The 22,548-nt window shown below is 42.0% G+C and overlaps 1 protein-coding gene across 1 annotated transcript; it reads left to right on the plus strand.

Annotated features, from left to right (window-relative positions):
* Nucleotides 1-15,860: 15,860 nt before the first annotated feature.
* On the plus strand, nt 15,861-22,044 carry LOC115569714 (uncharacterized). The gene is made up of 3 exons (XM_030397766.1): nt 15,861-16,236; nt 18,007-18,915; nt 21,656-22,044. The coding sequence occupies exons 1-3, from the start codon at nt 16,201-16,203 to the stop codon at nt 21,713-21,715; spliced, it is 1,005 nt and encodes a 334-aa protein (XP_030253626.1). The 5' UTR covers nt 15,861-16,200; the 3' UTR covers nt 21,716-22,044.
* The last annotated feature ends 504 nt before the right edge of the window (nt 22,045-22,548 follow it).

Below are 22,548 nucleotides of genomic sequence, written 5' to 3' on the forward strand. Positions count from 1 at the left end.
CCTGTGAATTATTTCTGATTAAAGATACATCAGTCATAAAGTCATGATTTATGCTGGCCACTTAATCTTTTGTTCTTCAATACATCAGATGACCCTTTCAGTCATTGTGATCCCTCTGATTGTTGATTTCAGCCTGTGGGTGATTCAAAAGCTTCGCTTAAAACTGGGCTAATAGGGATGAAAGAGAAATGTGAATTGCCTGTAAAAAGGGAATTTTTATGGAGCTACTTGGTCGTAGAATGAACGTCAAACCTTTCATTAGTGTCTTCATTTGGGGACTGGTGACAACAATGGCACAACCTTTGCTATCTGAACATTGGGCACTTAAGACTGGGGGATGGTGGATGGCAGGGAACCCTGGATGACTCCTAGCTGCTGCTTCTGTTGGAAATAGCTTTTGCAATCTCAAAATAATAGCCATCTTCAGTGCAATTAAATCATCCATTTTTCCCCTTATGGCCTTCACCTCCTGTCACATACATGCCTCAGTTTTAATATCCACTAGGGGAGTGGAGGGAGAAAGGGAGAAAGAAAGGGAGGGGACTCAACATCCAGAGATGGAGTGCATGGAGGTAGGAGGGGGAAGTGAGGACAAGACAGGCCTTTTGTGTGTGTGCAGATTAATTAGAATCCTTCTGGACTGCCATTAGAGCTCATTAAAAGGAGCCACAGCCATAGAGGCATCAAACAAAGAGCTAGGACTGAAACCCCCATCCAACCCCCACCACTGTCTGCTCTTCTCAAAATGACTGTGAATGTGTGCATCTGCATGTGCATATATTTTTTTGTATTCATACACATATGTTTATATTTAATACATATACTGTATGTAAAGTTGAATCCATCTCTTCGTTGAATCTTGTGTTTGTATGCATTTGGGTGTAAATGTATGTATCCATAAGCACATATTAACCAATGTATGTATGGTTGTATGTGTGTGCCATGAGACTAAATGTTACATCCTAAACTACCACAAATCACATATGTATGCATGTGGGCTGCTTGGATTGGTATGTAGATGAAGCATTATGTAAATGATATTTTCCCCTCATTTTTGGCTGAGTCTCCGCAGGCCCTGTTAGCATAAATGATGCTCACCCAGCTAGCCAGCCAAAGCTCGCCCATCACCACTAAAGAGATGAATTAGACCTCCAAATCCCAGATCAGATCCTTGTTCATTTTCAATAAGATTTGGACTGGGGTTCCACGTGTGAGGGTTCTGTCTTTGGTGTTTTTGCCCTGCCTGTTTTTCCCCGCCTCTTTGTTCCTCCCCCTCTGCAGGGCTTGGCTGACGGGGCTGACGAGGCACACCTGCAGCCATTCTATCAATACCACCTCTATATATACACCTGGTCTTGGCCCTTCTCCCCTGCCAGATAATTTCGTCTTGTCGGTAGAGCTGACCGTGTTCTCCTAGTGAGTTTTTTGCTGCAGCCTTAGGTTTTGCCAGCGAGTGCTGACATATTTCTTCCTTGTGTGCCTTTTCAGTTCTTTGTACCTCGCTTCCTCGTTGCCTGAGTTCCTGAGTTTGCCCCGTGCCGCCTCGTTGCCTGAGTTCCTGAGTTTGCCCCGAGCCGCCTCGTTGCCTAAGTTCCTGAGTTTGCCCCGTGCCTGAGCGTCTTCTGGCAGTTGAGTTCCCCCGCATGTCTTGCCAGCCACTTGTTGCTTTTCACTTGTGGAGCTTTTTGTTAAAATAAACATTTTTTCGCACCTACAACTCCTGCCTGTCTCTGCTTTAGGGTCCAGCTGTCAGTAGGCCCGTAACACCACGTGCATCATGATGAGAATGTTCATGGGTGCTTATTAGTGGGTGCCCATGGTGGCATTGAATGATAATGTACTGGAGTTATTACAACGACTGCAAAACAGGCCTATGGCTTTGACAATTACGATAATGATCTACAAAGCTTTGGTTTTAGAAAATCACTGGTTTTATAAGATCACTGCTACAGCATATGTGTGTGTGTGTGTGTGTGTGTGTTTGTGTGTATCTGTGTGTGCATAAAAAGATGGAGGGTCTACTGTGCCAACACTCCATCTGAAGTGTTTCAATATGACTATTTGAATGCCATAATGGTTAGCAAGACTCTTCTAGTTCCACCAGAATTGACCTTTACCTTAAAATGACATGTGTAATGCCTCTAAGGAATTCTTTGGTTTTTTACAAATTTCTCTTTTGAATAATTATGTGTGACTTGTTTCAGTTAAAATAATGTATTGACATCTTCTCTTAACTTTAACTTGTCTTTAAGAAAGTCTTACTTTGAAATGTGGTTATTGATGGTCTAGGCTTCGGGGCATTTCCTGGGTGCGTCAATAGATTTTCGTGCCTCTACCATTTACATCACTATTTATGCAACCCAGGTCTGCGAAAGTGACAAACAGAGTAGAGTTTGACTGTCAATTATGTTTAAGCTACATAATTCTGCGTTATCTCCGGTTGAGAGAGGACTGTGGAGAGGTAAACCTGTTTTTGAACCCACATAATGTTCCTTTATTTTTATTGTTATCAACTTGATGTGAGAGGACGCTGGTGTGAATATCGCTGCTTCTCAATCCATAGCAAAACTGCGTTTTCTTTGTTTTTCAATTTGTCTCTATAAGCTCTGGGGCTGTGCTACAAACTTTGAAGGCTGCACACCTGAACAATTGGCTCCATGGACTCACCTTTCTCTGCCAATCAGCTGTTAGCCCCACTGATCAGCTGTTAGCAATGCTAACTTTCAAACCGACGCACTCAATACTGTGTGGGCTACCTAACATTACTCCGTTGGTCCTCCCTTTACCACAACCTCAGGATTGTTCACTGCTTGGCTCCTGTATTGCTCTCCTCTGCTGCTGTGGTCTCCCCCAGCTCGCGGCGATGTTGGATGGTCGCTGCTCCGCCGCTGCTGGCATGGTCTTCAAATACTCAGTGCAGGAGCTGCTGGACCTCTGCTGTCACTTCACCTCAAACTCCATCGCTGAGATTAAATCTCTAGGTCTCCTATGTCGCCCCCGCTATATGCACAGGGCCTCCAGATGAAAGTTTGTTTATATGGACCATGCTTTTCCCCTCCGTGCTGACTGCAGTGCTGCTCTTCCCTCCGTGCACTCCATCGCACTGGCACAACGTCATCAAAACCAACCACAGGTGCGCACACTGAACAATCTGAGACCCTTGGCTTGTGTGAATGGTACTGTTTCCTCCACATCCCCTGCATCAGCATATGTGAACAACACTGCAGCTTTCATGCTGCTGATTCCTCGTTCACTAAACAACAAAGCACTACTCATCCATGACATCATCACAGCCAGGAAAATTGACTGTCTTTGCCTAACTGAGACATGGCAGCATCAACAGGACTTCTTAACTCTGAATCAACCCACTCCCCCAGGCTATGTTTACATACAGAAGCCCCGCTCTAAGGGCTGTGGTGGTGGGCTGGCAGTCATACATTGAGCCAACATCCTGGTTAAACAACTTCCAGTGCAGAATGTCACCTCATTTGAGTGTGCAGACTTCTCTCTAGCTGGGCATACACAGCTACATGTTGTCCTCATCTACTGCCCTCCAAAAACCTACCCCATCTTCCTGTCTGAGCTACTCACCTCAACCTGTTCCATGTCTACATCTACACATCCATTTCAACATCCATGTGGACTCCACCAGCAGCCCCTTTGCCTCTGAATTCCTGTCACTCCTGAACTGCTTCAACATCACACAGCATGTTAAGGGTCCCACCCATGTCAAAGGCCACACGCTGGATCTGGTGTGCTCCACTGGCACAGCTCCTTTCCATCTACAATGCCTGGACCTCACTGTTTCTGACCACTATGCCATCCTTTTCACTGTCCCTGTCCCTATGCCCAAACAGCGCATGAGTCTTAACATCACATACACTCTTGCCCTGACCAACATCCTAGAATGCCACCTGGTCTCTGACCCCCTCAACACCTCACTGGATGGGCTGGTGGCCCACTGTAATGCTGCTGTCTCCTGGGGTTTTGACTTCCTTGCCCCTCTTAAAACTCAGACTGTCTCCTTTACCCATTCTGTCCCCTGGTTCACCATTAAACTCTGTACTCTTAAGACCACTGGTCGCCGCCTGGAGAGGCTCTATAAAGGATCTGGCCTCACTGTCCACCATGAAGCCTACAAAGACCACATTAGGTCTTATAAAGAAGCTCTCTCCAAGGACAAAACAGACTACTACACCACCCTCATTGGTGATTGGAGACCAGCAAAATGGTGAAGTCTTCCTTGCTTGCTCTGTGCCCCCTCATGGTAGACATTATCAACTCTTCCCTAGAATCTGGCATGGTACCGTCCATCTTCAAAACGGTTTTCAGTCTCCCCCATTCAGTCACCCCCATCCTCAAGACGCCAGATCTGGACCCAGATGACGTGCACAACTACCAGCCGATCACCAATAAATAATTTCCCAGTCTGGGATCATTAAAGTAATTCTATCTATCTATCTAACCTTCCTTTCCTAAGCAAAATACCTTGCAAAGAGCAGTTGCTGCCCAATTCCATCAGCACATGTCCAACCATGAGCTCTATGAACCCCTACAGTCTGGTTTCAAGGCATACCATAGCACAGAAACTGCCCTCATCAAGATCACCAGCGACCTCTTCATCGCTGCCATTTCTGGCCACATCAGTATTCTGATACTCCTGGACCTCTCTGCAGCCTTTGACACAATCTCCCACACCATCCCCCTTACCTTGGCATCAATGGTACAGCACTCTCCTGGTTCCAGTCCTATGTAACAAACAGAAAACAGTTTATCACCATTGGAGACTCCAGTTTCACCACAGCACCAGTCAACCAAGGCGTGCCTCAAGGCTCTATGCTTGGACCCCTCCTCTTCACCATCTACATGCTCCCCCTTGGTCAGATATTTTACAATCACGGTCTCAACTTTCACTCCTATGCTGATGACACTCAATTATATCTCTGTACCAAACCATCCACCCAGCTACCCCCACAGTCACTCGTCAACTGCCTGCATGATATAAAACTCTGGATGACATCAAATCTACTCAAACTTAACACTAATAAAACAGAGCTCATGGTTGTGGCATCCAAGGCGCTGCTCTAGAAGGTTGGAGATCTTCTCCTGGATGTGGACGGCTGCTCTATATCCCCATCTACTGAAGTACGCAACCTGGGTGTCATCTTCGATTCCACGCTATCTTTTCAATCACACATAAAATCCATCACAAAATGAGCTTTTTATCATCTGAAAAACATCTTCAGACTCCGGCCCTCCCTCCCAACCGGTGGCTGAGACCCTCATCCATGCCTTCATCACACCAGCTCTCCATCCCTCACAACAAACTTCAAACCCTTGATGACAGAGCCTTCTGTGTGACAGCCCCCACTCTCTGGAACACTCTCCCAGCTAAAATCTGCAAAGAGACTTCTCTGGAGATTTTCAAAAGAGGCCTATCAGCTCTAGGTCCAGCCCCATCTATCAACTTTTCTATCTCTTTATCCTATTGTATTTTTTGTTCAACCATTTATTCTTTGGATAGTTGTTGTTAAGTCGCTTAGTTATTGTTAAGAGTCCTTGGGTACCCTGAAAGACACTATATAAATTAAATATATTATTATAATTAGCATTATTGTTATTAGCTAGTTAACAGTTAGGGGTAATTAACATACCGATACATTACAATAATGCTAGACATATAAACTGTTGATCACCACAAATGGTTTTATTTTAATTTAAAGGCATTATTCCTATTTTAAAGTGTTTGGTATATAGTTGTGTTTGTAATGATTTAGTATTATTATAATTATATCATGAAATTATAATTCTTGCCTCTTTCTTAAAACATTCTTAATGACAGAGCAGCTGTCGATCAAGTCAGTCCTGCAAATCCAGTTGATGGAGGATGTGGTGGACAGAGGAGACTGGATCCCCAAACACCCCGAGTACCAACCCAGATGATGTCCCACTGACACCAGGGTCCTTATTGTGGTATCCCATCCAGCCCAGCAGCACTGCCAGGGACTCCTGCTCAGCCCGTTATTGTCCATCATTTGTAACTGTTTTAATATTGTTTTTAATAATAATTGTTTTTGTTAATAGTTAATAATAATCTGTAAATAGTTATTTATGCTGTAATTTTGTACATAGTTGTAAATGTTATGACCTTAATAATAAAAGACAACATTCAATCCCTTGTTGTCCCTGAAAAGTAGCACTTGATGCCATTTGCTGACCCTGTTATAAATTGTACTTAAATTGTAAATACTAAATGGAATAGACAACATGTAACAATAGAACAATATTTTATTTCATGAATTATATAAAATGAACAATGATGAACAAATAATTTAAAAAGAACTCATAAATTATCTAAATAACAACAGAAATAATGTAACAACTGTCCTATGGAGCAGAGAGAAGAGCCTCTTTGTCATCTCTGTGCAGCCTCATGTCCTCCTTCATCCTCCCTCCTACTCTTCCCTCTTCCTCCGCCCTGGCTGGCTCTCCTCCTCCTCATCGCCGTCATCCTCCTCCCCTGATCACTTGGCCCTGGTGTGTCCTCACGGATGGAGGCAGTCAGAACAGGGGGGCACTGGAAGGCCTCTGTCCTTACACCTCATCCATGAGGACAAACATGCACGCAGGAGCAGCGCTGGGCCTCCCGCTGACCCCCTCTCCTGTCCCTGGATATTAGCAATCCTAAGGCGGTGGAAATCAATCACGTCAGCAATTTTCAGCAAATTATTTGTCAACTTGCATGGGTAAAACAAATATAGTTTAGTTTCCACATCATCATTCAAACCTGCACCTACTTTGCACTTGTTCATTAAATGACCCACTTGATTCTGACCTGCTGGTCTCAACCTTCCTCTCTTTGTTTGCCCTTTGTCCCCCGCTCTTTGTTTGCTTCCTAAAACAAAATGAAATGTAAAAGACGTTTTGTGTTATATCAACACACAAAAGGGTTCTAATACAGCAAAAGAATATATAATCATCATAAGGATAATCCTAAACTTGGCTCTTTATTCAAACATTTGACTAGACTTTACAGTTTTACAGTCTGGAAATAAAGTAGGGATCACAGCCTGATCTAAATTTGTTCATCTTGGTCCATTGACGTATATGAAGTAAAAGTAGTCTATAACATCATTCACAATAAAATATAAGATATAAGTCAACCTCTGAATGTCTAACGTTTTAAAGTGGAGCCTTTAAAGGCTTTACTTCCAAAGGCATCAAGCTGAGCATTACCAACGTATTTTAACTGACATTTTGAGGTTTAATTTCCTGTATGGCGTTGGATGTTCAAATGAGTAAAAGGGTATAGATCCAATACTTACATTTAAATGCGAGATCTGCGCCACTTGAGGTCACCATTATTTTTTAAATTTCTTTTTTCTCTTCAGGCGCACAATGAATTTTGGGCAATTTCGAGCCGCAAAGGATCGTGGCGTCCTCCAGAGAGTGGGAAAAGTGGGCCACATTTGGAGGAGCCTTTGAATTGGGGAAGCCTTCGTTCGGCGTTGTGACGTAATTGGCCTTCAAATGTGGCCTCTGAAGGATGCAGACCCTGAATTGGGACACAGCCATAGTGCATGCTCTGAATGTAATCCGCCTCCCTCCGCTAAAAAGCATCATAGAAGCAATGCCGTAAGTTCATTTATTTAATGTTAAGGATGTTAGAAAGAGATAAGTAGTAATGTTTTGATAAAAATATATTTGATAAGTGGCTAAAAAAGAGTTAATTTACAAGCTAAGAAAGTAAGCACTAAGTAGACATTTTAACTTCTTCTTAAAGTGCCTAGAGTTAGGTAAATTGAGAATCAGAATCAGAAATCCTTTAATGTCCCGCAGACGAGGAAATTTGTTTGTCACAGCATCAGAATATTACAAGAACAAGAGCAATAGCAAAATAGACAATATATAATAGACAATATAATTAAAAAGGAAAGAAAATATAATCAGTGTTTATGATATAGTGCAAGAATGGACAGTAATTTTTATATACAGATTTTAAATATGTATGATCAATATGGGTGATGAAATGAGTTTGTACAGAGTTGTTGCACAGTGCAGAGTACAGGGTGAGGTCTATATGGCGCAGTGCTGGTTGTATAGTCTGACAGCAGCAGGAAGGAAGGACCTGCGATACATCTCCTTCACACACTTAGGGTGTCAGTCTGTTGCTGAAGGAGCTGCCCAGTGCTGTGAGAGTGACCTGCAGGGGGTCATTCATGTTTATGGTCATGTGCAATATCATATTTAGTTAAAAACACGGATGCCAAATATTTGTATGGTTTGTTCACAGTTTTCACCAGCATGTTAATGAAGAGGTGTGACAGTAAATGGTTGACCTTACTACGATTCTGTCTTCATTGGTGATGGTTTAACTTGGTGTTTAGTCAGAGTTTCGACACACTGCACAAGGACACTACAACATGAATAATAAAAGATGCTTACAAGATTCTGAATAAAAAGGGGTATAGAATAAAAGCTGGTTAACTAATTTCTTTTTTTTTTAGAAAGACCTTATGATGACCTCAGATGATACTGATAACAATAATGATGATAATAATATTAATTATTTAGCTCTTATCTAAACAAAATTAGAAAGGGATTTGCATAAAATACAGGCTAAAATAAGCTTTACAGAATACATGGGAATGAAAATAAATGAAAAACACTGACCACCATCGTTGCAAATAAGAACAAACAAAACGTAGAACATGGTAGCATAGCATTTACAGATCAGCAAAAAGGCTTTCCTTTAAAAATATGTTTGATGATGCAATGACACTACTTAGTGTGTTTGCTAGCATAATCCTGATAGGCTAATATCTGTTGCTCACAATGTAGCATTATCAGGGATAAAATATGTTGTGTCCCCTGGACACATGGAGAGCAGATTCACTTTGCCCTTTTGGATTTGAATGTGATGCAACGCACCTTACTGCGGAATGCCATTAACCGTTTAACCCACCATACATTAATTATTCATCAGAATGTAGCAGCATAATGCTTTTGGTCCCGTTGGGTTGCGGTGGTAAGTGTCCTCCCTGTCTACATGATCTTGGTCGATACTTTTAAAGCTTACATTATCATGGTTACAGGTGAATGCCGGTAGCCGAGTGTTGATTTCTTTTTAGATGAGATACAGCCATTGGGCCGAACGATCTGTGTGACATGAGAAACATCACGATCAGCTGACCGCTGCTGCTTTGTCTGCTGCTTGGCTGCTGCTTTGTTGCTGATAGGTCGCTGTCTTATCTTAATTGTGCCTTCATGGCCATGTGTTGGCGATGTTTAGTTTCACTTTGACAGCTTAACTTGGTTTATTTTGTTTATTAAATTTGTTTTTGTTACCCCACCTGTCTGTTTTGACTTTTGATATTCTTTTGGTTAATTTGATTTAATTAACTGGTATAATTCATTTGTTTAGGGCAGGTGGTGTTTAGTTTCTGAATACAATTTGTGCTATTTGCTTTTTTTCTTTTCTTTATAGTTGGTTTATTCTGGGCAATTGATAATTTTGGTTTCATTATAATTTGCCCAGTTTTCATTTAATACTAGTTTTGTTACACTTTGTGTGACTATTCTTTTTATTCTTTTTCTTTGCAGAGGACGGTGGTGGTGGTGGTGCTGGTGCTGGTGACCTGGGTGGCGGTGTCCCTTACCTCCCTGTGTGCTGTGCTCCCCTGGGATTTTGGTTATTCACAGTGTGTGTGTGTGTGTGTGATTGTCACGTGCCCAGGTGACTTATGATATTTTGTTTGGACCCCTTCCCTCACTAGTTTCCCCCGCCAACGAGACTCAGCCCTGAATAGGCCCCCCCTTTAACATTTTGTGTGAATGTTGCATTGTTTTAATAAGATTTAATAAAGTGTACAATGTATTTAACCGGGAGCCACGTCTCATGCCTGATAAGTTCAACTTACTAGCTTTCCCTCAGATCAACTGACAGAACTATATCTTATGGTGAAATTCCCAAGGTGGCATTGTTTGCCATCAGTAGGCTACTAGTGGGATCCCTTCAGCCCTATTACCCTCCTGAACACAGGCAATCCGACATTGCTGTGTTTTGTGTCCTCCCTACGCCTTCCACACCCACCCGGAAAGAACCTATATAAACATATGGGTTTTAATATAGGTTTTAATATAGGTTTCAAATATATGCAACATACATAAAATTGGCCATTTTCATATGTACATGTAAATATATGTTGTATGTACACCAGGGTTTCCCCTACATGTAATTGACTGTGGCGCACCACCACAGCAAAATAAAAGCCGCCACACCTTAAAAATTCAGGCATAAATAAATCCAGTGTTAGAGAAAGATAATATTTTACCGTCGTCTTCCACCGCAGTCTCTGACGTTAACTAGCATGTTGGAAATTTAGCTTGATAATTAGCTAGAGGATTAAAATGGTCACTTAGAGCAGAGTCCTGCACCGGTCTTATTTTGCAAACCCGCCATACTTTAAACCGCATCCGACCCGTTTTCCGACAGTAGCACAAATTACATTCCGTACCCGAGCCGACTCGCTATAAATTGATACCGACGCCCGAAGGAAAATTGGACGGACGCAATTTTTAAAAGTGAAAGTAAGACAGCGTGGGGAATGGGAGTTCTGGGAGAGCGCAAGCAAGCATGAATGACAGTTGAATGATATGAAATATAAATGCTTATCATTTGTGTCGCTAATAATGACTGATGATAAGTGACGCCTTGAAAATGGCAATCGTAAAGCCCAACCCGCCTCTCCAGGCGTCCGACCCAATCCGTATCTATATCCGACACAGTACATTATTTTTCACCCGTGCAGGACTCTGACTTAGATAACTCCTCTCTTGAAACAAATAATAAAAATAGTATTTCTTTACAACATTAAAGTTCATGATGGCTGTGTGAGAGCATTATAACCAGAGGAAAAAAAAATGAAATTCCCTAAGTAGCCTATGACATAAGTATAAATATTACAGTATGATGACCCAAAAAAATAAATCAAAAATTCAAAAGTGAATAAAGAAATGAAAAAAATATTTTTCTCTCTTTACTCTTCTAAGCTTGGTGAGCTTGGCATTAATGGATGTGCTGATCTGCTCTTGTGTGGTTGCCGGCCATTTCTTCAGTGTAGCATCTACAGAGAAGACAATAATAATAATAATAATAATAATAATAATAATAATAATAATAATAATAATAATAATATAGCGCTTCATCAGGAACCAGAAGTGCTTACAGTAAAGAGAGAGAGAGACTTTGACTTTTCACCCCATTTTTAATAATTATACCTCCTAATGGCTATATATATAATTTATTATATTTATATTACTATTTGTTCTATGTGTTGCTTTTTTTTTATTTGTTGCTGCAGGAGCACCCTCAATTTCATCGTACTCTCCTGTACAATGACAATAAAGACTATTCGGTAACACTTTACAACAACCATCATTTATAAATGGTAAATAGACCATTTATAAATGGTAAACAGATAGCTTATTAATGTTTAACCATCATTTATAAACAGCATATAGACCATAATGGTAAATAGATAATTTATTAATGTTTAACTATCATTTATAAATGGCAAATAGATAGTTTATTAATGTAAGTTAATAGTAACTTTACCATTACCAAACAATGAAATTATAATTATTAATGTTTATTAATTATTAATAGACAATTTATTAACAGTTTATAGTTGGACTCATTATAACATTTTTAATACTTTATTAAGCATCTGTTAATGATTTCCAAATGATTTATATACCTTTATAATTGGTTGTAAAACATCTATAAAGCAGATTGTAAATGGTAAATGTTTGGTTTATAAACCATCCATAAACATTACTCAGATGGTTATTGTAAAGTTGCAACTGATGTTTGTAATACTTTGTAAATGGTTAATAACTGGTTTATGAACATCTATAAACATTACTTCGATGGTTATTGTAAAGTTGCGACTGATGTTTTTAATAATTACTTAATGATTAATAAGCTGTTTGTAAACATTTAAGTAACATTTATTTGACTTCTTTTATTGGTGAGCTATGACAGAGTGATTATTTTGCATTGATAAAAGAATAGGGTCTGATCATCATAGTGAACACATTTATGAACAGAGTCAAATGACAACTTAATTCTAAAATGAATTTATGATACAATATTCAGGCACACTGCACTTTAAAATTAAATATTTCATTGTCTACTCACTCATATTTCCACAAATTAACAATAAACAACAAAGCAATGAACAACATCACACAATCTGGAATGTCAATGTGTTGCCTTCTTGGCATCATTTATTTGTCTATTTGTATTGCCTTGCAATATCATGGAGCAGGCTTCATGGACCATTATAGTGTTTTTTACCCAGCCATTCATTCCACTCAATCATAATCAGGTGATCTCTTAGTAGATCCTCGGTGCGATTCCCCCAGAGTCTCCTGATGGTCTCCTTGTAGCTCCTCCAGGCCCTGTCAATGTGTTGAGTATGGCAGCCTGTATCAGCATTGACATACTCCACACTGTGGTTGACCGTATAATGCTTGTATCCAAATTCAGGCAGGGCCTGACAGCAGGCCCACCAATCATCAGTCAGCAGATCCCGTCCAAACATGGTGCAGAATCAGTGGGATAAGCTCTCATCTGGTCCGTCTTTCCACCAAGCGAACAGGCATTGTCTTCTGTCTTCTGTACCAACCATTCTTACACGTCCATACTGTCAAAATATTCAAATAGAACACATATTAGAAATGGTAGTTCTTCACATGATGTGTGACTGATATATGGTAATCATTTTGCCATTAAAACACAAAATTAAACTCATTTAATTTACTTAAATATGTTAAAAAATATTATATCCCTGTAGGTATTGATATTTGGCTGCTCTGGTGAGACAAGTGCCCTTCCCTCTCACCAAAAACAGGTGTTAAAGGCGGGCATGGTTGTAGCTAAAAAGCTTATATTGTTAAATTGGAAATCCCAATCACCTTCCTATTTCAAAAGATGGCTGAACAAGATGCTCTCCATTGCTAAAATGGATCTAATTCGTTGTAATGGACAAAGGTCATTTTTGAAGGATTAACAAAACATGTAGATAGAACTACAAATAGTAATATCAATACAGATAAGGCAGTAAATACATAAAGAATATTTCGGATTTCAAGTCCAATTCGGACTTCCTGTTTGCGCCAAGTGTGCAATGAGGTCACAGGTCATGCTGCGTTCGTTATTGTCGGAGGTGAGAAATACGTCATTTGAGACCTAGCTGTGTTCGAGTAACAAAGGCGGAGGTTGAGGTCATTAAAATGCATAAAAACTCATAAAATGTACATTTTTCTCACCGTTTACGATGTAGGCGGCCATGATGAAATTACGTTATATGACGAAGTGGGGCTTGAGAAAACATATAGGCTGTTATTTTTCCTACTCAGAAGTCTGAATTTACGACCTCCGAGTTATACTTGAACGCAGCATCAAGCCTTAAAAGAAGACATGTCGTGGAAAGAAAAAACGCAGCCAACAGCACCTGACATTAGCATCATGGTGGACGACAGTAGCGATGGCAGTAAACACAAGAATTTGACGGAAACTAACGCTATCCAAGATGATGAAGATGTTTTTTATATTGCCAGCGACACCCTTGATGCTGACAGGAGAGACAAATCTCAGACTGTCGGTAAGCTAGCTAATGTTGACCTGTTAGCACTTGTCTTAGCATAACTAGCTTAACGTTAGCTGCTAACGTTTATTTCTTAATGGTGTTTTCACATCTGTAAGTCCGGGGTAAAAATAAAAAATACTTTGTTGCAAATTAGTTTTTGTCACTGTTACACTGTTCCTTGTTAAGTGAGCTTAATTTCGTAAACAAATGAGATGTGGTCCAAAACTTGCAGCTGTCAAACAACAATGGATCAGCAGCAGCATGTTGCCATTTCTGTGGCAGCTACTATTATTGTGATATGTTGTGGCAACCAAATAAGAACAGCGGAGTAGGAGCTCAGATCAAGATGTGTGAATAATGAAGGAAGGATGCACACAATTCAGACGACACATACAACAATACTGAAGGTGAGATAGATTAAATGCTGTCACATTAACAACTGAGTTTGTTTACTGTTGCCTTGACAACAGGTATTTGTCATCTGTGGTGACAACACCGGCTATTTTAACCCAAACCACATCTTTTATGGCTAAACCTTAAAGGTGACATATTATACTCATTTACAACACATTCACATAGGTCTCAGAGTTCATACAACAGTGTTTTTGAGGTGTGTTGTCCGAAACCCACCTTAGTCCTGGATTTAATATACAGCCTGAAAAGTCCCTCTAGTATGCCCTACTGAAAACAGGCCATTGTACTGTATAGCCTTACACAGCAAAGCAACACAAAATGGTAAATCTTTGAGTCATGTACAGATCCATGCTTTATCTTCAGACTTTTAGCTAAGCCTGCTTTGTATGGACCAAGGTTAAGAAAGCAGTCGTCTGTGATATGGTGGACGCACACATAGAACGTTTCGGGGAGTTTTGAGGGTACATCTTCGTTAAAAATTCAATCAATCCACTGAGGCTTCAGAGGCTCAGACTAAGGGAATGAAAATAGAGTTCTATACACAGCAACAACTCTCACAGAGGTGCTTTAACTGGCAAAACATGTTTATTAGGTAGCTTGAGCACTAGATATTAAACTTATTTTTTCCTAATTACCCATTCCAGGGTTTCCCACAGAAAAGTTGTTAGGTCTGGTAGTATATGACATAATCTGTAATTAGAGCTCTGTAATATGAATACAGTTTAACAAACAACATTTCAATAAAAAAACAAAAAAATTGGATATGTATAGAATCTACATTTTGTAGAGTATCATTACCCCTTAGTCGCAATCATGTTCTGACTATCTCCCATTATGTTCTAATATTCTACTTTTGTTCCAACTCCCTTAACCAGCATTTCACATAATTATGACATGTACTTAACATTTTTTTACAACATGATTTTACACTCAACTTTATTTCTCTCATTTTCAGTCATGAGTCCAACAGCAACAGTCAGGGCTAAGAAAAGAGAACATCTGCTGAGACTGAAAATCCGGAAATTGAACAAGGAGATTGCCTCCCTTCGTCAAAAAGTTGCAGGTCAGTGTTTTTCTTTCTCCTCAAAACTACTTTCTCTCATACCTAATCCTAATCTCAGTACCAGAATCATTTTTGTTCTTTTAAACATATGAACACTGCCTCAACTGCAGTGAAGCACATAGATGAAATGAAGATACTAGATTAGTATCTTTAGTATTGGTCAAAACTACAAGTGTCACTCTATTCCTAAGCTCAATACAAACTGTACTTGATGGTTCATAAATATAGAAACTACACAAGACCGAGTACTATACTAACACCTAAGTATTGCTATACAAACACACCCAATACCCAATCCTGCTTGAGCAGCCCAACTTTAATGTCTTTGAAAGTGTGAGCACATTGTTTGCTGTTAACGCTGTTATTATCGGGGGTGCACATAACTTTTTTGGTCTGGTTCTCAGAGGAGCACCCTTTAAGTGTGAGTAGTGTTATCAGGATACCAAAATGTTTGTTTCATTACCGATACCAGTACTTTGATACTCTTTGTTAGAATAGATTATGTTCGTAATATTTTTAACTGACATTGATGTTTCTGGGTGTCAACCTCTGGCCAGCAGGTGTGTAGCCACCAGCCAATAATAGTGCACAGGCTGTGAGTGCAGGAATCTAAAATTGTAGCAACCGCGTTAAATGTCTGTCTGTGTAAAGAGCTGCAGGTCTCTGCGTGCATATGTGTGTGACGGTGGTCACACACATACGCATTGTGACGGCCCCAGGGCCTTTGCCAGTGTGTGGTGTTGGTGTGTGTGGGTGTGTCTTCTTGTTTTTCAGGATGCTGGTAGCTGATTGACCATCCTGGGATTGGAGGCAGCTGGCCACTGTCTCCAGACCCATAAAACCCGCCCTCCAGGAGCCTTTTCTCTCTCTCTATCCCTGGCACCGTGCTGCTGTGTTGCGTTGTGTTCTTGTTTGTTTTAGTTTGTATCTTCCTAGGTTGATCTAGGTTGGAAGATTATTTTTGCTTAATGATTGGGTAATTTGTTATATTGTTTACCTTTGAGTTAACTTTTGTTAAAATAAACTATCTTTTTTGATATAACTCCCCCTGTGTTTCCCTTATTTCTTATGGACTCAGAGCCGGGCCATAACAAATTGGGGGCTCGTCTAAAGTGAGCATTAGGTTGTGAGTAGGCCTGATATTTAACCATGTGTTAGCTGATGTCCCACATGGTGTGAGCTCTTTGTTATAGATTCGCGCCTTTCCTATGTGCCGGCAAGGAAAGTGATGATGGGGGATTCCCCAGAAAGTGACGTCATCCTGGGATTCCCTTTTGCGTTTGGTTTGGGAAGTTCACATAGGGAGTTTAGATGTATATATTGGATTTTTCTTGTGTAATTGGCGCTGTGGAAAGTAGATATTTGTGCAGATGGTCGTCTTGTGGAACAGTCACGGTACAAAAGAAGGTAAGTTTTGCCCTTTTTTTGCGCAAATGCACCTGTTGTAGTGTTTCCCCTGTAGGTTTAGCGCGTTTCCCCTTTGGGTTTCGTGGGCTATAACGATAGTGTGGGGTGAAAGTGGTCGGAGCAGTTGTCTCGGGAGCACGTCCGTAGTGTTGGCAGGGTTGCCAGCGGTCTGGTCGCCTTGACCACACTACTGGTTTGTAGTGCGTAAATACCCGCCGTCAGTAGCCCCTGAAGACTAGGGATGAGTAAGGCAGATTTGGATAGGCAGTTAGAGGGGACACTCAACTATACGAGGTCTGTAGCCCTCGTTTGCGCACTAGAGGGGTAAGATAGTACGTTTCTTTTGTTACCGGAGACTGTTAGCTGGTGTAATTAAAATATGGCATCAGTAGAGGATTTCTTTAACGCTCCGTCGGAGACGTTGTTGGATCAATACAATAGAGATCAGTTGCTGAAGATAGCCGAGTATTACAAGGTATCTGTAGGAGACAAACGATTAAAAGAAAATGTTAGAGCTATTATAAAAGCAAATTTGCACGAGTTAAAAATATTTGTACCTCTGCGGGAGTCACCTGTTTCGTCTGATCTGGCTGGGGCTGTTTTTTCTCAGGACTCGCTCCCGGAGTCGGGCCCTGAGCTGGCTTTAAATTTTGAGCAGCAGAAGGAATTGCTGAGATTGCGAATGCAATTGGAAAAAGAAAAGGTTTTAGAATTGGAAAAAATGCGACAGCAAGCGGAGTTTGATAAAGCAGTAGCAATAGAAAAAATAAGGCAGCAAACGGAAAAAGTAAAACTGGATTCGGAAACTTTGAAGCTGAATTTACTAAAAGATGGAAAGTTGTCCGACATTTCAGTAAGAGAGTCGGCTCGGACTGGGGATCACGGGACATTGTAAATAGCTTAAGGTTGGTTCCGAAATTTAATGAGAAAGAGGTTGAAACGTTTTTCACATTATTTGAACGTGTTGCAGATGCGAGAGGCTGGGACGACGGGGACCGCACGGTCTTACTGCAGTGTGTGTTAACGGGACGCGCACAAGAGGCTTTTTCATCACTGCCCACAATAGACAGTGGTGAATATGTGAAAGTTAAAGCAGCAGTGCTGAAAACGTACGAGCTGGTCCCTGAGGCGTATCGTCAGCGATTCAGGAGCTGGAAAAAGGGAGACAGATCGTATTTGGAGTTTGCCCGTGATTTAGTAACTCACTTCAATCGTTGGTGTTCAGCATCGGAGGTAAAAAACTTTGGCGATTTGTGTAATTTGATGGTGCTTGAGCAGTTCAAAAATTCAGTCCCAGAGCGCATTGCAATGTATATAAGTGAACAGAAAGTAAAGACAGCGGCAGAAGCGGCGGCGTTGGCGGATGATTATTTGTTGACCCACAGAGGCGGTGGTGGGGATCTCCGCACGTATGCGTTCAGTGCTGACAGAGGGAATGGCCCTGCAGGTGAATTGCATTTCTCTGGGCGTCCCGATGGAAGGTTTAATACGGCACAGAGACGTGATTGCAGTTTCCGTGAGTCTGAAGATACCTGTCATTTCTGTCACAAAAAGGGGCATTGGAAAAAAGACTGCGCTGCGCTTAAGTCACGGAGCAGGCATTATGGAGATCGTGTTAAGCCGGCTGCCGTAGCTGCACCTGTTTCCAGTGTGTTGGTTGTTGACCAACAGGGTGAGGGATTGCCATCTGTTGTGATGTCTAAACCTGATTTGACTTCATATTTGCCTTTCATTTCAGACGGACATGTTTCACTGATTGGGAGCGAGGAGAAAGTGCCGGTGGTCATATTGCGTGACACGGGCGCATTTGATTCATTTGTTCTGGAGTCCACTCTGCCCTTTTCTGAAGAAACCGACACGGGAGCCTTCATACCTGTGTTAGGCATGGGCATGTCTATTTTTCAGGTACCGGTGCATAAACTTGTGTTGCATTCAAAGTTGTTTAATGGAGAGGTGAAAATGGGCGTGCGCCCTGAGTTGCCTATTGACGGTATTACTGTGATTCTGGGGAACGATGTGGCTGGAGATCGTGTCTGGGCTGATCAGCCAGCTCGGCCGGCGGTTGTTCCTGTACCGTTAGGCAGTAAGGGTCCGGATGAGAATGAGCGACAGTTTCCTGAGGTGTTCACGGCCTGCACAGTGACGCGTGCCATGACGGGTCACAATGAGGATTTTTCAGCGCATGCAACAGAGGTGAACGATGAAACAGAGTTGCCTGTATTGTCCCTGTCTAACACTCCCTTGTCTGTCTCGCACAGTGAGTTGGTGAATGAGCAGAAAGCCGATCCCACGCTGAAGGAGCTGTTCCAGTCTGTTTTCCCAGCAGATGAAATGAAAAATCGGGCACAGGGGTACTTCATTCAAAAAGAGGTCCTGGTAAGGAAGTGGGTGCCACACGGCGATGGTGTTGTTGGAGACCCGGTTTATCAGATCGTTGTGCCCTCCAGATTACGCGAGTTGGTGTTACGTGTCTCTCATGATGAGTCGGGGCACATGGGTGTAAGTAAAACATACAATCGTGTTCTCCGACATTTCTTTTGGCCTCGACTTAAGAGAAGTGTCGCTGAGTACATCAAAACCTGCCATACATGTCAGTTAATGGGAAAACCAAATCAAACCATTGAGGTGGCTCCGCTGTGTCCCATACCGGCTGTTAGTCAACCATTTGAGCATCTGATAGTTGATTGTGTGGGTCCTCTTCCTCGTTCAAAGTCGGGTGCGATGTATTTGCTAACAGTTATGTGTCAAAGTACACGGTACCCTGCTGCGTACCCGTTGCGCGAAGGCAGTGCTGCGAAGGCAGTGGTGCGTGCTCTCAGTCAGTTTATCTCCATCTTCGGTATTCTAAAAACCATTCAGAGTGACCAGTGGTCAATTTTCTGCTCGCATTTGTTTGCTCAGGTATTAAAACAGCTGCATGTCAAGCATAACCAGGCCTCTGCGTATCACGCGCAGAGCCAAGGTGCGCTGGAGCGTTTCCACCAGACGCTGAAGTCACTTTTGCGTGCATACTGTGTACAGATGAATGCGGATTGGGAAGATGGATTGCCGTGGTTACTTCTGGCTGCTAGAGAAGTAACCCAGAAGAGCACAGGGTTTAGTCCAAACGAGTTGGTTTTTGGTCATACGGTGCGGGGGCCTTTAGCTGCTCTCCAAAATGACTGGATGGAGGCTGAGCCGCCGAAAAATCTGATTGAGTATGTAAATGGTTTCAGACAGCGGCTGTACACGGCTACAGAGTTGGCAAAACAAAAGCTGACTTCGGCACAAGCTAAGATGAAACGTTTGTACGATCGTCGAGCTGAGCAGCGTGTTTTCCATCCGGGTGACCAAGTTTTGGCATTATTGCCTATTGTTAGCTCGCCGTTTCAAGCTAAATTCATGGGTCCATATACGGTAGTGAAACAACGCTCCGATCAAAACTACCTCATAGCCACCCCTGAACGTCGTAAACATCACCAACTTTGTCACATAAATCTGTTGAAAGCATATCATCCCTGTGCGTCTCAGGAGCAGAGTGTGCTGGCTGATGCTGCTCATCCTGTATGTGTTGGTAACACAATTCAGGCAGGTAGTGAGGCATCTTGTGAAGATATGCCAAATCATGACTCAGCGTTGCTAACAGGCAGGCTTAAGAACTCGGAGGTATTGGCCGATTTAAATAGCATTGTAGGTCAATTATCAGAACCACAGCGCACGGAGTTGAGGGAGCTGATTGGTAAGTACCCGAGCTTGTTTGGGGATGTTCCATCTTGTACTCATCTGGTGGAGCACGACATTGATGTCGGTGATGCAAAGCCAATAAAGCAACGGTTTTACAGGGTTAGTCCGGAGAAGCGCAAATTTTTGGATTCTGAAATTGAATACATGTTGAAAAATGATATCGCTGAACCATCGTCGTCAAGCTGGGCGTCTCCTTGCTTGCTTGTCCCTAAATCAGACAACACTCCTCGGTTTTGTTCTGACTTCAGAAAAGTCAATGGTGTCACTAAGCCCGATTCATACCCATTACCACGCATGGATGATTGTATTGACCAGGTTGGTGCTGCTAAATTTATCAGCAAATTTGATCTCCTGAAAGGTTATTGGCAGGTTCCTTTGTCTCAGAGGGCACGGGAGATTGCAGCGTTTATTACTCCAACTGGGCTGTACTCCTACTCGGTCATGCCTTTTGGACTGCGCAATGCGCCGGCAACCTTTCAGCGTTTAATGAATAAAGTGGTTGGGAATTTGGAAGGCTGTGCAGTATATTTAGATGACGTTGTTGTCTATTCAGATACTTGGTCTTGCCACATGGAGCGTGTACAAGCTTTGTTTGATCGTTTGGCTGAGGCGCGTCTTACTGTTAATTTGGCGAAGTGTGAGTTCGCTCGAGCGACGGTGACGTACCTTGGTCACCAGGTTGGGCGAGGTGAAGTGCGTCCCCTGCGGGCAAAAGTGCAAGCAATTGATCAGTATCCTCCACCCGCAACAAAAAAAGAGTTGATGAGCTTTTTGGGGTTGGTTGGGTACTATAGGGGCTTCTGCAGAAACTTCTCCACTGTTGTTGCTCCATTGACAGACTTGTTAAAAGCTAAAGTAAAGTTTATCTGGTCTCCTTTGTGTCAGAAAGCTTTTGAGAATGTGAAATCGATCCTCTGTGAGTCTCCGGTCCTGGCTGCCCCATGCATGGATAAAGCTTTCAAACTTCAGGTTGATGCTAGTCACGTGGGTGCAGGTGGAGTATTGCTTCAAGAAGATGAGTATGGTATTGACAGACCTGTGAGTTTTTTCTCCCGAAAATTTAACAGGCATCAGTTGAACTATTCTGTTGTTGAAAAAGAAGCTTTAGCTTTGATTTGGTCTTTGCAACAGTTTCAAGTGTATGTAGGTTTAAGGCCTGTGGTCGTTTATACGGACCACAACCCTTTGACATTTTTGAACTCACTACACTGTCCAAATCAGAGACTTATTAGATGGTCATTGTTTCTCCAGTCTTACTCTTTAGAAATACATCATATTAAAGGGAAAGACAATGTAGTGGCAGATGCTTTGTCCAGAGCCCCGTGCCAGTAATTGTTTATTGTTCATTACTTCATTTTGGGTGTTTCTTGTCTCTCTCTTAATTTGCTTCAAGGTACCAGTGGCTGAGATGGGATGGGAAACTACAAGTGAAGGACATGTGAACAAGGGTTGAGGTGATTCTGTATTTTTAGACAACTGCAAATATTCAGATTGCATAATTTAATGTATGTATTGGTGTGAGGAGACCACATAGAGGTAGAGTGTACGGGTTATTTGTAGTGTGTGGTGTTCCAGGGTTGGGACCCTGTCTTTATGGGGGGGGGGGTGTGACGGCCCCAGGGCCTTTGCCAGTGTGTGGTGTTGGTGTGTGTGGGTGTGTCTTCTTGTTTTTCAGGATGCTGGTAGCTGATTGACCATCCTGGGATTGGAGGCAGCTGGCCACTGTCTCCAGACCCATAAAACCTGCCCTCCAGGAGCCTTTTCTCTCTCTCTATCCCTGGCACCGTGCTGCTGTGTTGCGTTGTGTTCTTGTTTGTTTTAGTTTGTATCTTCCTAGGTTGATCTAGGTTGGAAGATTATTTTTGCTTAATGATTGGGTAATTTGTTATATTGTTTACCTTTGAGTTAACTTTTGTTAAAATAAACTATCTTTTCTGATATAACTCCCCCTGTGTTTCCCTTATTTCTTATGGACTCAGAGCTGGGCCATACACAAACCCACGTGTGGGCACTCGCGCATCCAAAACAGAGACTAACAGCAGACAGTTTCAACTGAATTAATAGACTCAGCAGTGTGGTGCATTCCTGCAGGTTGTGTGAGGGTGCGCATGTGTTAATTTGTGATTTAGAACGTAACTGCTGTGAAAGAATGGGGAAAATAAAGTTTTATTTCTTTGATTTCAGTGTTTCGTTCTGTTAACGCGGCCCGCTCTCTCCACTGATTGTCTGCCTCGCTCGACCATCGCCACTTTGGAGAGGAGTGGCTCTGAATGCTGTATTCACAGA

This window comes from Sparus aurata, chromosome 19 (assembly GCF_900880675.1).
Source record: "Sparus aurata chromosome 19, fSpaAur1.1, whole genome shotgun sequence".
NCBI lineage: Eukaryota > Metazoa > Chordata > Actinopteri > Spariformes > Sparidae > Sparus > Sparus aurata.

Excerpts from the sequence above, each read along its gene's own strand:
- LOC115569714 (XM_030397766.1), top strand. The coding sequence starts at position 16,201 with ATGGACTCAGAGCCGGGCCATAACAAATTGGGGGCT. Across the intron at positions 16,237-18,006 it reads GCCATAACAAATTGGGGGCT|CGTCCCGATGGAAGGTTTAA; the intron begins CGTCTAAAGTGA and ends CATTTCTCTGGG. Across the intron at positions 18,916-21,655 it reads TCATTCAAAAAGAGGTCCTG|GTACCAGTGGCTGAGATGGG; the intron begins GTAAGGAAGTGG and ends ATTTGCTTCAAG.